The 14079-nt window shown below is 37.4% G+C and overlaps 1 protein-coding gene across 1 annotated transcript in view; it reads right to left on the minus strand.

Moving 5' to 3' along the window:
- The window catches only part of LOC150109428 (EF-hand domain-containing family member C2-like), a 396984-nt gene that overhangs the window by 204093 nt on the left and 178812 nt on the right, over window positions 1–14079 (minus strand). Inside the window, exon 6 of the mRNA XM_090402356.1 lies at window positions 524–628. Coding sequence (XP_090258482.1) covers window positions 524–628 — 105 coding nt within the window. The remainder of the gene's footprint in view (window positions 1–523; window positions 629–14079) is intronic.

The following is a 14079-nucleotide window of genomic DNA, read 5'->3' on the forward strand; positions in this document are numbered from 1 at the left end:
AGCGAAATATAAAATTTAACTCATCTTTCTGCAGCTGCCTGCACAACTATCTTCTTATAGAATAACTATCTTCTTTTTCACTTGGCTAAAGTAAATTATTTGACAATAAATTATATTCTTGTATAATCCTTTACCCAAGTGTGAAGTAGCTTAATGACTAGGCTACTAGTATACAGAGGCTGTTAACCTCACATTATTTGCCTCAGTATCCCATAATGCAAAACATACTTCACTTGGACTTATGTATTGTTATGCATTATTGGAAGGGTCATTACCCTTTTAAGATTTTAGAATTTGTTGGGTCTAGTTACTTCTCATTTCAGATGTTCAAATTGATTTAATGGCTTTGAACGTGTCAGCATATTTTTATATTTTAATGTCTTTAACTGGGTTCAAACACACATAAATATATGCTGAGACATATCAATGCATGTAGAAATTTAATATTATGTATATATCACACATATAAATTATATGAGTAATTCAATTATTCAGTTTTCTTTTTTTTTTCTTTTTTACTTACTGGGTTGTTATCCAAAATATACTTTTGCTCCCTTTCTTTTTTTGCTGATATATTGAGGAGAGTTCGTGATGTCATTTCACCTACATGAGGTAAGGGCTCCAAATCCTATATTGTAAGGCATTAGAGATTTGTTATTTGTTATGCATTCCCAAAAATTACAATTTCATATGTTTTATCTGATAAATCATTTAAAACAGGAGTTACATAAAACTAGAACAAAAAAATGAGAGTGTGCTTTTTTTACACTACAAATATTAAGTTTTATTTAAAATAAACCTAATTTGAACAGAAAAAATGAAGTGCAAATAAGGTTTAATTCACAGAAATTAAAACAAAAAAGAAATGTATGTGCTATATCATTCTAATTTTTATTTTCTAAAATGTGGAGTGTTTTTTAACTATTTCTAAAAATGTTGCAGAGTTTTAAAATTCTAAAACTGTTCTAATTTACTTCGATAGATCAGTTGATCCTTTCTTCATCATCAAAATACTATGCATGCCAGCTACATGTGTACTCCAGATTATTTGTTTGTTTTGCAGGGGGCGGGGGGAGAGGACACCCCCACTATCTCTGTACAAGATTGGCTCAGCGTGAAATGCCAGTGACAGGATATTTTACTATTTATTGAAATTGGTATGCTAAAAAAAAAATAATAATAAAATAAAAAATAAAAATAAATAAATAAACATAGCTTTGAATTTGCCAAAAACCTAGCTATACCATTTCAATAATCCAATTTTATTATATACACTAGAATTCTAAAAGTATAATTCAAATATACAGTAATCCCTCGATTAATGCACCTAATGCGGCCTTTAAAACAGGCGCATTAATCGAAAATGCACTAATCGAATATAATAACCTATGGGAAAATGTATAATTCGTTCCTCAGATTTCTTTTTTGACCCTTAATTTTTTTTATAAAAGAATTAGGGTATATCTCAGGGCTTAGTTAAAGGAAAACCATGAAGCTGAAAGACAATAAAACATATTCATAATATAAATTTATTATTCTGCTTCTTAACAAAGAATTGAGCTAACGTAGTTTGGCGGGCATTCTGTTTCTTTTTTTCATACAACAGATGGTATGGTCCTTATTGCTTCTTCTGCAAATTTTACTGGTTCTCTCTTCACCAGGGTCAGTCTCTAAGCATTGCTGTTTAAAAACTTTGATTGTATGAAAACTATTTTCAAATTGTTTCTATGAAACCTCTTTGGGCTTGTCAGTGATTAAATTTTCTTCATATTCTTCAGGATCTTCTCGCTGTGCATCTAAATTTAGCAGGTCGGAATCACTCAACTTCTCAGAATGAGATTTAATTAACTTTGATTCATTTAAAAAGCTTCTAAAATCATTTGCACAATGTGGAAGAATGTGCTTCCAAATGGCTCGCAGATTGCTAGCAGTAATTTCATTCGACTTTGCGACTTTATAACCAGGCTGAGATTTCTCTGATCTGGCTAGAAAAGCCTTGGAAGGCATTCGCTTCCAAAAAAAAAGGCTGGTTTCATCGACATTAAATATTTGTTGATCACAATAGTCCCTTTCTTACACAATTTTCTTCAAAATCTCTGGATATCTCCTTATCTGCACTTGCAGCTTCGCCTGTGATTAGAACATTATGTAGGCTATTTCTCTTTTTGAAATGCTCAAATCACTCAGCACTAACGTAGAATCTTTCTTCTTTTCCATCATTGATAGCCCTTTCTTTTCAGGTTACAAAGAGACAATGCTTTTGATTTAATAAGGCCAGTGTAAAGCGGGATCCATTTTTGGTTACAATCTTCGATCCATGTAAAAAAAAAAGAAGTCTCTCTAATTCAATCATTATAATACTTTGATTTTTGCTGCATACATGACAAACTTCAAGCAGCCTTACCTTCTCTTTGTATTCAGCAGTTGATTCACCCATTTTTGTGTTCTTTTCCTATCTTTGCTCTAGACTTGTCTTGTTCATTTTTCTTTATTATTTCAAGTTTTTCTTCTAATTAGATTATTTTTCCAATCATTTTCACATTTCTGTTTTTTTTGCTCACTAATTCTTTTACTCGTGATTAAAGATTAGGAAAATAATTTAAAATAAAAAAGTACAGAAAACAATTGCACGAGATATGATCAGCAAAATGCTATTTATGTAAAGCAGATGACATAAATTTTGGGGGTAAATTTGGTGATTTTTTAAAATAGTTAGCCATAAAAAATGTATAGATCGAAAATTTTTAAAATTTATAACATTTATTGTTAAGATGTATATAGGCCCACTAATTGAATTTTAGAGACACACTAATCAAATTTGGGTATTGAAAAAAAATGATGCACTAATTGAAAACACACTAATCGGGGGTAGATTAATCGAGGGATTGCTGTAAATATGAGTGCAACCTGAACACTAAATTGAGTGTCCAAGTTTCATATAACAGAGAAATCTTCATTTCTTAAAATGATGATGAAATATTAATTTAGGAAAAGCAATGCATTATTTGTAATACACAGTAAAAATAATTACTCAAAAACTACTTAGAGTGACAAAGACATTAAACCTGCAATGGCATAGAGAAAGGAAAAGGATTAATCATAAAATATATTACCATTGTAGATTAAACTTGTATATTAATGATATAGGTGAAGATTTGGATGGAGATATTCAGTTGTTTGCAGATGATGCAAAGTTGGGACAAACCATGAAGAGTAGTGAAGATTTTGTGGCCTTACAGGAAGACTTGAATAGATTGAGTGATTGGGCACGGAAATGGGGATGTCAGTTCAATGTTGCAAAATGTAAGGTTTTAAAATTTGGAAAACAAAGATGGGATGCAGAATTTATGCTTGGTGAGGATATATTGTTGGAGGTGAAAGAAATAAGAGATCTGGAGGTGATAGTGGATAAGGATCTAAAATTTAGAGGACACATCGCCAAAATTGTGAAGACAACACAAAGGCTTCTGAGAATGATGCAGAGGACACTGACTTGTAGAAGTAGGGAGATTCTTGTTCCGTTGTATAAGGCTTTGATTAGGCCACACATGGACTATTGTGCCCCAGATTTGGTCACCGGGTTTTCAGAATGATGAAGAGATGTTGGAAAGGGTCCAAAAGCGACTGACTAGGGTAGTTTCTGACCTCTGGAATGTCGAGTATGAGGAAAGATTTAGAAGATGTAATTTGCAGAGTCTGGTGGACAGGAGGAAGAGGGGGAGATATGATAGAGACCTACAAGTTGGTAAGAGGTTGTTATAGGATCAATGCTGGAGAAGTTCTACAGAGAATAGTGGGAGATCAGGGGAGAACCAGAGGGCATCCCTGGAAACTGTATAAAGAGGGTGTGAGTAGGGGAGTGAAAGGCAGGTTTGTTTTGTGCAGAGTTGTGAATGATTGGAATGCCTTGCCTGAGAGTGTGGTGTCTGCAAGGAGTTTGAGTGTGTTTAAGCCATGATATGATGAGATGTGTGTGTGTGTGTGTGTGTGTGATAAAAGGACCTCCCAGATGAGTCTTTGACTCCATGAGGTCTTGGGGTAATAATAATAATAATAATAATAAACTTGCCAAGAAATTATATTCTTGTTTTATTGTTTATCCAAGTGGAAGCAAACAAAGTATGTGAAATACATTCACAACTAGGCTACTTGTATATAGAAACTAATGACTTTACATTAATTGCCATTACCATTGTGTTATGCTTATGTTTAGAGAACCGCTTTTATGTTTATCATAAAAGAAATTCTCTTTACTCCAGATGAAAATAGATGAACACCTATATAAGAGAAGGAAAAAACTAAGAAAATGTGACAGTTACAAAATAACTAGATAGGAGAGGTGATATGATTGAGACATTTAGACTGTTAGGAGGTAGTTACAGGACTGACACTTTCATATGGTAGAACAAGTTCTTTCACATGGCAGAATAAGGGGAAAGAGTGAATACAAGGGACCATCCCTGGAAGTTGTGAAAAGAAGTTGTGAGCAAATGGTGAGGAGTGGTTTCTTTGGTGAATGGGTTCAAGGGATGGTATGATAGACTTCTAGGATGGGATCCCCATGATGAGTTTTGTGACCCCCCCCCCAAGGAGGTCCTGAATGATAATAATAACTAATAAAAAATATAAAGGGATAGTATGATAGACTTTGTGCTTCTAGGATGGGATCACCATGATGAGTTTTGTGACTCCCCCCCAAAGGAGGTCCTGAATGATGATAATAACTCATAAAAAATATAAAGAGTCCAAGATGTAGAATGATGGCCGAGGGGTTAGCATATCCACTCTCCAGCCAAAAGGCTGTGGGTCCAAATCCCACCATGGGAATGGATGTTTGTGATTGTTTGTGAAAATACCAGTGGTGGTGGGCAGTAGATGGCATTGGTGTAGTGATGGTAGTTGTAGTTATTGTAGTTTGTGGATTGAGTGGTGGAGACAGAGAGTTTTAGAGTACGTATCCTCCCTCGATGAGTCCCCTGGACTCCCTGGAGGTGTCACATAATAATAATAATAATTTTAAGATTATTTATTTTTCTATATTTTTATCTTAACAAATAAAAATGGAAAAATAAATAATCTGAATAATTAAATTTAGAATAAAAATATAGTAAGTGAATAAAGTCAATTAGTTACTATTCCCAAACAATTAGCAAAATCACTTACTCTAATCACTGGCCATACCTCTTTTTCTAATATAAACATTAAAAATTCTATCCATTTTAAGTCTTCTATCAAATATTGAATTTTAAATAATTCTAATATCACAGTAAGTTTGACATTACTTCTCACTTCACGTCTGAATGGCAACTTAACACTTTTGAAAAATATTTTTCCCTCTTATACATAGACCTTTACCCTTTATTATCCATGCAGGTTACCTCTCTTGAAAGAACAAAATATACAAAAAAAATAAAGCTTCAGAAATTTTGAAATACATGTTTCTGACACAGCACCAACCTTATACATTCCTCCTCCACTTCAACAGTCAACATTAAAAAAAAAAATAATAATAATAACAATAAACTCTTCACTGTCTTCAAACTCCACTTGAAAGCAGTTGCCCTTATCAGTTTTCCCTAAACAACCAACTTATTCCCTTTCAGTTCCTGGTGCATATAGATATCTTGGTCTTTCTACAAGTCGTGGAAAGACAAAGAACATCTACAATCACAACTGTGAACAGTGAGAACTGGCAGGACCTTGGACACCGCCCACAGAATCTAATGGGAAATAAACACTCTGCTTAAAAGCAACAGTAAATCAAGGTGTAGAAATCTTATGGAATCATTTGGATAGACTGACAATATGGATAATAGCTTTTAACAAAGTGTAAGGTTATAAGATTACAAGGTTTATTATACATATGAGACTGCACTGTATGAAATTGATAGGACTAGGGATGTGATGGTAGAGTTGAAATGTAGGGACAGAAGTGGGGAAAAACAGCACAAAGAAAAGTTGTCACCAGCTGTTACTATGGGAGGACAATCATTAGGAGAGATGTAAAAAGATAACTTAAAATTTTATGTTTGCTGTGTGGCAATATCAACAGTTTGCTAATTAAATTTTGTTGTGTGATAGATGTGATTTGTAGGTAGTGTTTGGTTGAGTTCAGATTGTGTATTAATTAATTTCTGTGTTCATTTAAGTGTTGTTTTGAGAGTTGGCAAAATGGCAGTAAAATGTAGATCACCACAAAAGAAGAATATAAGCAGTGTAGATTTTTTCAAAAATTGTAAGATGCTGTGAATGTAAAATGTATGCTTGGAGAGACATTGAGGATATCTATGTGGAGAGAATTAATAGGAGATATGAGAGAGTATTGGTATGTAAGAAGTAACATGCATATGGACTAGAGTTGTTATTATTATTATTCAGGCCTCCATGGAGTCAAAAGACTCATCATGGGAGGTCCTTCCTAAGAAACAAAGTCTATCAAGACTCATAGAGGGGAGGTCCCCCCCGCTAAGAAACACAAAGTCTATCATACCACTCCTTGAACTCATTGACCGATCTCGCTCTCACCAATCCATCAGGCAATGCATTCCTTGGTACAACCATCCTCTATGCAAAGAAACCACTCCACACCCTCTTGCTCACAGTTTCCTTTCGTAACTTCCAGGGATGGCCTCTTGTCATCACTCCTTCTCACTGCTCAACCAAGCGAAAGACTCCCCATGTCAACCCTGTAACCACCTCTCAACAGTTTAAAAGTCTCAATCGTATCACCTCTCCTTCTTCTATCCACTAAACTCTGCAGTCCACATTCCCTCAGCCGATCATCATAACTATCATTGTACAGTCCTGAAACCATCTTTGTTATCTGCCTTTGTACCCTTTCCAGAGTTAATTTATCCCCATCAAATCCTATGACCAAATCTGAGAACAATAGTCCAAGTGTGGTCTGATCAGGGTCTTATACAACGGAATGATAACTGTTTTATCTCTGCAGGTCAGTGTCCTTCTCATTATTGCAGCAATCCTCTGTGTTACCTTCACCACCTTTGCAATATGTTCCCTAAATTTCAGGTTTCTATCAATCATCAACCCCAGATCTCTTGTCTCCCCTACTTTCTCCAGTATAACTCCTCCCATAGAGTATGCAGCATCCCATCAATGTTTCCCAAACCTCAAGACCTTACATTTTGCTGCATTAAACCGACACCCCCATTCATTTGCCCATCTATCTAGCTTATTCAAATCCTCTTGCAGGGCTGCCGCATCAGCACTATTACTAATAATCCTTCCCAGCTTCGCATCAACTGCAAACAACTGAATATCTCCTTGCAATCCACTGACAATGCCATTGATATAAAGGTTAAGCAATATATAGGTCCCAGTAGTGAGCCCTGTGGGACCCCACTTGTAACCTTCTGTTTCCTTGAAATTGCCCCACCATACACAACTCTCTGATACCTATCGGACAGCCAATCCTGAATCCAGTTGGCCAATCTGACATCCAGACCCATGTGCTGCAACTTAAATATCAGCTTATCATATGGCACCCTGTCAAATGCTTTCACTAAGAAAATGGCAGTATATGCCTTTCCCTCATTTAATACTCTTGTAACTTTATCATAAAAGGCTAGCATATTGCTAAAACAAGAGCACCCCTTCACAAATCCATGTTGACTCTCACAGATAACATTACCCTCATCTGCCCAATGCTGTATACGGTCCCTCACTACTTTCTCCAAGATCTTACTAACTACTGATGACACACAAACTGGCCTATAATTAGACACTTCCAGTCTGCTACTGACCTTATGCAATGGCACTATCTTATCTTCCTTCCATTCCGTGGGCACCTTTCCAGCAGCCAGACTTTCATTGGAATGTCAGGTCTAAGACACTGTCAGTTCCTTAGCACCTTCTCTCAAAACTCGTAGTGAAATACCATCTAGTCCCACAGCTTTACTGACATCCAGAGTACTCAGTATTTGAAACACACTTTCCTCCTGTACCTCTAAATCTTGAACCTGCCCTATCCCTCTAGCATTAAAACTGACTCCTCCAGGATGAAATACTCCAATAAAGTGTTGATTGAACAATTCTACTTTGTCTGCTGCATCAGTCAGTCAGTCAGTCTATTCCCATTTTTATCCCTCAATATCATTCTACCAACAGTCATTTCTCCTCCTACTGGCCACATATCTAAAAAATTCCCTAGGATTTTCTTTGGATCCTAGGGCTAATCTGCTCTCATATTCCAGTTTCGTCTTCCTTACCATAATAGTCACTCTTCTGGCCTGTGTCTTATACTCTTCATGCATCTTCTCTTCTCCTGTCTCCTTATATCTCTTCCATAGCCTCTTTTTCACATGCAATTCCTGTTTAATATTGTTTGTCATCCACTTTACTCCAAATTGTGTCCTCCTGTTCACCCGTGGTATACAACTTACCATTGCTGCTAACAAATATTCTTTCATAATTTCCCATGCACTAATGATATCCTGGCCTTCCAATTCCTCCTTCCATGAAACTTCCCCAAGTCGACGTCTAAGACTATTATAATCACCTGCCTTATAATATTGTTCCCATCTCTTTGATACTCCTGCATGTCTATTCATTTTCCAAGTCAAAACCATATGTTCACTCTCTCCAACTGGTGGGAGAGATATCATCTCAGTTATTATCAACTTTTCTGATACTATAACCAAATCCAAAACTCTTGAACCTCTTGTTTCCTCTACTACATGTTGCCTAAGACATTTGTCTCTCAAGAATTCTAGAAATTCCATTCCCTTATTGCTACATGCATCCTCCTCTCCCCAGTTTATACTACTGTAGTTAAAATCTCCCATAATAATCATTCTTCTTGCACTTGCCAAACTCAACTGTCTAAACATTTCCTGGTCCCCACCCTCTGTACTCCTGGGTCTGTAGCAACACCCCACTAAATATCCTCTTTTTCCCACCTCTACCTCACACCATATGCTTTCAAAAACATTTGTCTCACTTCCTTCCAAAGCCTCCACTCTTAGAGGACATAGGTCATCACTTATCATAAGCAGTACTCCACTACCACGCTTTCCCTTCCTATCCTGCTGAAAAATGCTGTACCCAGTGACTTCTATTTCTGTTATTATATCCTCTTCTGTCAACCACGTCTCAATGATCCCAATAATTTTTTGTCCGGCTGATGCTTTGTGCCACCAATTCCTCTCCCTTATTCCAGATACTCCTGGCATTAGTATATATAGCATATAAATGCCGTTGTTTCTATACCCGGCATTATCCCCTCTATACTCCAATGGGCTCAGTGTTACCTGATGTCGTCCCCCTTCTCCCAAGTACCCATTCCCAAAAGAGGCCATCCCTGCTACCATCCTCCCTGGGACACACTGACTTTTTCAGAACAGCAATCTCTCCAGATGCCTACGTTCTTCCTCATTCAAATGTAAGTGGTCTCTTGCATACAATTCCTTTCTGTCCTCAAACACACTCCAAGTCCACATATTCTAGTCCTCTCTTCACACATTCTAGCTATTATGTCATTCAATATTACCGCAGTTCATCATTATCATACCTAGGCAACACACTATCTTTCCTCTCTGTGTCTTCTTTCGTGCCACCTCAAGCAAGAATCTCATATCTCTTGCTGGCCTATTTACACCACCACTCAAGTCATTTGTTCACCCTATTACAATCATCTCATCCACCCTTTCACCTCTCTTAACTGCCAAAGCCACCCTTTCTATCATTCCTCTTAGCAAACACTCCTCACACATCCTATCTTGAACACCATGGATCATTGAGTCCCCCATACATTATACTTCTTACCATTCCCTCTCTCCTATTGTTTCCATTTTCTCCTCTTCTAGCACTGCCATACCTCTCTCTCATTCCATCTCTCCTACTGTTTCGATTCTCTCCTCCTCTAGCACTTCTATGCCTCTCTCTCATTCCGTCTCTCCTACTGTTTCCATTCTCTCCTCTTCTAGCATTCCCATACCTCTCTCATTCCCTCTCTCCTACTGTTTCCATTTTCTCCCTCTTCTAGCACTCCCATACCTCTCTCTCATTCCATTGTCTCCTCTTCTAGCACTGCCATACCTCTCTCTCATTCCGTCTCTCCTACTGTTTCCATTCTCTCCTCCTCTAGCACTCCCCTGCCTCTCTCTCTCTCATTCCGTTTCTCCTACTGTTTCCATTCTCTCCTCTTCTAGCATTCCCATACCTCTCTGTCTCTCTCATTCCATCTCTCCTACTGTTTCCATTTTCTCCTCTTCTAGCATTCCCATACCTCTCTCTCATTCCCTCTCTCCTACTGTTTCCATTTTCTAGCACTCCCATACCTATCTCTCTCATTCTGTCGCTCCTACTGTTTCCATTCTCTCCTCCTCTAGCACTCCCCTGCCTCTCTCTCTCATTCCGTCTCTCCTACTGTTTCCATTCTCTCCTCTTTTAGCATTCCCATACCTCTCTCTCTCTCTCTCATTTCGTCTCTCCTACTGTTTCCATTTTCTCCTCTTCTAGCATTCCCATACCTCTCTTTCATTCCCTCTCTCCTACTGTTTCCATTTTCTCCTCTTCTAGCACTCCCATACCTATCTCTCTCTCATTCCATTCTCTCCTCTTCTAGCACTGCCATACCTCTCTCATTCAGTCTCTCCTACTGTTTCCATTCTCTCCTCCTCTAGCACTCCCCTGCCTTTCTCTCATTCCGTCTCTCCTACTGTTTCCATTCTCTCCTCTTTTAGCATTCCCATACCTCTCTCTCATTCCGTCTCTCCTACTGTTTCCATTCTTTTTGTTTTTGAATGTGAGCAGTATCAGGCAAAAGGCAGAGTGGAAGATCATGAATGTAGCTAAGGAAGCAAGCAGGGTTGACAGTACAGTAACATGCAAGAAAGATGATGCAGACACTAATGGTAAGATAGTGGTGCAAGTTGTGGTGCAGTATAACAGGGGGTGCAATAGCATGCAATAAGACAGTGGATGTGCAAACAGTGACTGGCATGATAATCAGTGCGAATAGCAGTGAGAAAGTAAACTGAAGAGATGAAAGTGAAGTTGGTGAAGGAAGAGTATGAGAAGTAAAACGAAGAAAATTATGGATTTTCATGGAAATGTGAGGAAAAATGAAACAATGAAACAAAAGATGGGCCATTCAAAAGAGTACTGAATAATATTGGGGATTCAATTATGAATGAGCAGTGTGATAGAGGCATTGGGTATGGGCAGTAAGTGAGTAGAAGAGGAACAAATGATTTGGTTGGGAACAAGGAGAACATGAGGTTGAATATCAGGAGATTGTTAAGGAGAGTATGGGAGGAAAGGTAGTCAGTAAGTGAAGATCATGAATGAGCTCACAGAGCTGTGAAGGATTAAGGAGTGTATTTTGTGAATGTATAGGATGAATTTGAGAGATTGGTGGAACTGACTAATGGAGATGGACTGCATTTAAATGGTTTTAGTGTGAGTCAGTTAGAAAGACTATTACCGGAAGGAAAAATAATGACTGCAGTGAATAGAAGATTTGAGTACATAAGAGGCAATATGGAAGTGCAGAGAGATAAGGTAGAAGAGAAACAAGTAGTGTGAATGAAGAGAATGAGATAGCAAGAACAAGAGATAGACAGGGAAACAGAGCAATCAGGATGGAAAGGTAGATACTGCATGAGAAGTGGGCATGCTGGATTTAGAAGCAAATGTGTGAGTGGATAATACAGGCTTGAGATGGTCTGGGATGTGTAGAGAGTGTGAGTCTCATGAGGATTGTAAGGATTGCTGATGATAGAGAAGAATGGCTAGGGAAGAGGTACAGAGGAGCTACATCCTAGAAGCAGTGTCCATGGGACTAGTCATAGAACCAAAAGTGAACTATTATGTCTGTATAAGAATGTTAGAAGTATCGAAATAAGGGAAACAAAATTGTTCCTTTGACTGAGTTCATTTTTCCAAAAATATTTGTAACAAGCAAGAGACATGATTGGATGAGTAAGACATTCTGACAGAAATAGAAATGCAAGGAAGGATATGATGTTTTTAGTGAAGACAGACCAGAAAAGGAGGAGGAGGAGTTATGTTCATAAACACAATGGTTTTTTTGAACATAACTCCATAAACAATGGAGTTATGTACATAAACACAAAAAGCATTTTGGATTTGATCATCTCATCAGAAGATGCCATTATAAATGAGGCATCAAATCTTACTCTAGTTGGTTAAAGTGACTATGAAATGATCACTTGGGTGGTAGCCAGCCATATGAGGACTTCCATGAAAAAGTGATATATATATATATGGAACTATAAAGCTGGTGATTATGACAAGCTCAGGGAATGGTTTGCAGCTATATCATGGAATGAGGAATTGGATGGGAAGGAGATCAATGCTGCTTGGCCCCTACTCAGGAACTATTTGGTAGAGTCAATGACTGATTCCAAAGGTTAGGAGATTAAATAAGAGAGGTGTAAAAGGGATGAATGAAGAAGTCAGGTCTGCAATCTGAAAGAAAAAAGGGCATTGTGGAGGTAGCATAAAGATGAGTAGCAATAATCATTTACATGAGAAGTATAAAGATCAGGCAAGAAAAGTGACTTGTTTGGTAATGATAGCAAATTCAATATGAGAAGCAGTTAGCTAATGAGGCTGAAAGAAATCCCACAGAGTTCTTTCGATACAGCGAGTAGAAAAAAGAATGATTATGGAAGGACGATACTGATTGGTGAATGATTTAATGAGATATTAAATAAGCAATTCATAAAGGTATTTCATCCTTGTGAATGTGATATCATTTAGAACATGAGTGTGCTGGGAAGGGGATATGAGCACTGATGATGAGTGAACAGTAGGCATATGAGGAACTGAGTAAACTGGATGGAAATAAGGCTGTAGGACTTTATGATATATCCCTGCATATTTTGAAGAATGTTCTAGTGAGTTAACAACAGCACTGATGTACCTTTTTAACATGAGTCTTAGACTGGCCAATGTTCCAAAGGAGTGGAAAAAGGAACAATTGAGAAAGGAGATGATAAGACTAAAGCTTTGACCCATCTCTGTATTATCTGGATTTGTGATTAAGTGTTAGAGAGGTTAGTCAGAACTATGCTTCAGAAATCTACTTGCTTATTATAAGAAGATGACAAATGCATTACACTGGGGAGATTCATACACAGTGGTATATTTAGAATTTGTAAAAGTCTTTGATAGATTGCCACAGTATGTTTAGATTTTGCAAAAGTCTTGGATAAATTGAAAAGGATGGGGTTGGAGTTGAATAATAAATTAGTGCTAGATTGGAGATTGGTTTTCTGATAGGTATCAGCATGTCACATATGAAAGAACAATATTTCAGAAAATGAAAGTCACTAATGGTGTGTGCCTCAGTGGTTCTGTTTTGGGACTATTGCTGTTTAACTTGTATACATTAATGATATCAGGGAAGATTTAAATGGTGATATGAAGTTGTTTGCATGTACAAAGTTGAGAGGAACTATAAAGACCAGAGTAGTTGTTGTAGCTTTGCAAGAGGACTTGAATAGACTGGCCAAATGGCCAAATGAGAGGGGCTACCACTTCAATGTTGCAAAGTGTAAAGTTTTAAAATTAGGAAAGCATAGATGGAATGCAGTTTATGCAATTCGTGCAAGAGAGATCTTAGAGTCAGAGAAGATGAAGGATCTGGCAGTGATGATGGACAAGGACCTGAAGTTTTGGGGACATATTTCTAAAATTGTGAGGATAGTACAACAAATTCTGACAATGATGCAGAGGACTGACATCATTGCAGAAATAAGTATGTTATGATTCCATTGTATAAGGCTTAGATTACTCTGCCAGATTTGATCACCTGGCTTTCAAAAGGATGGAATGATGTTGGAAAGCGTTTAGAGACAACTAAAAGGTGGTTTCTGATCTCTGGAATGTCGAATATGAAGACAGATTGAGGGAATGCAATTTTCATAGTGTATGATAGAAGGGAAGAGGGACATGATTGAGAAGGTGTGGAATGTTCAGTTAAGAAAGGATATACATGAAATTACAGAGTTGGTAATTAAACTCGGGAGACTCCTTGGAGCACATGAAACTGCAGGGGTAGCATGTTTATAGTGCATAGGAAATAGTCAA

Source organism: Typopeltis vanoorti, chromosome 2 (assembly GCF_054136105.1).
Source record: "Typopeltis vanoorti isolate ZY-2024b chromosome 2, IOZ_Tvanoo_1.0, whole genome shotgun sequence".
Classification (NCBI taxonomy): domain Eukaryota; kingdom Metazoa; phylum Arthropoda; class Arachnida; order Uropygi; family Thelyphonidae; genus Typopeltis; species Typopeltis vanoorti.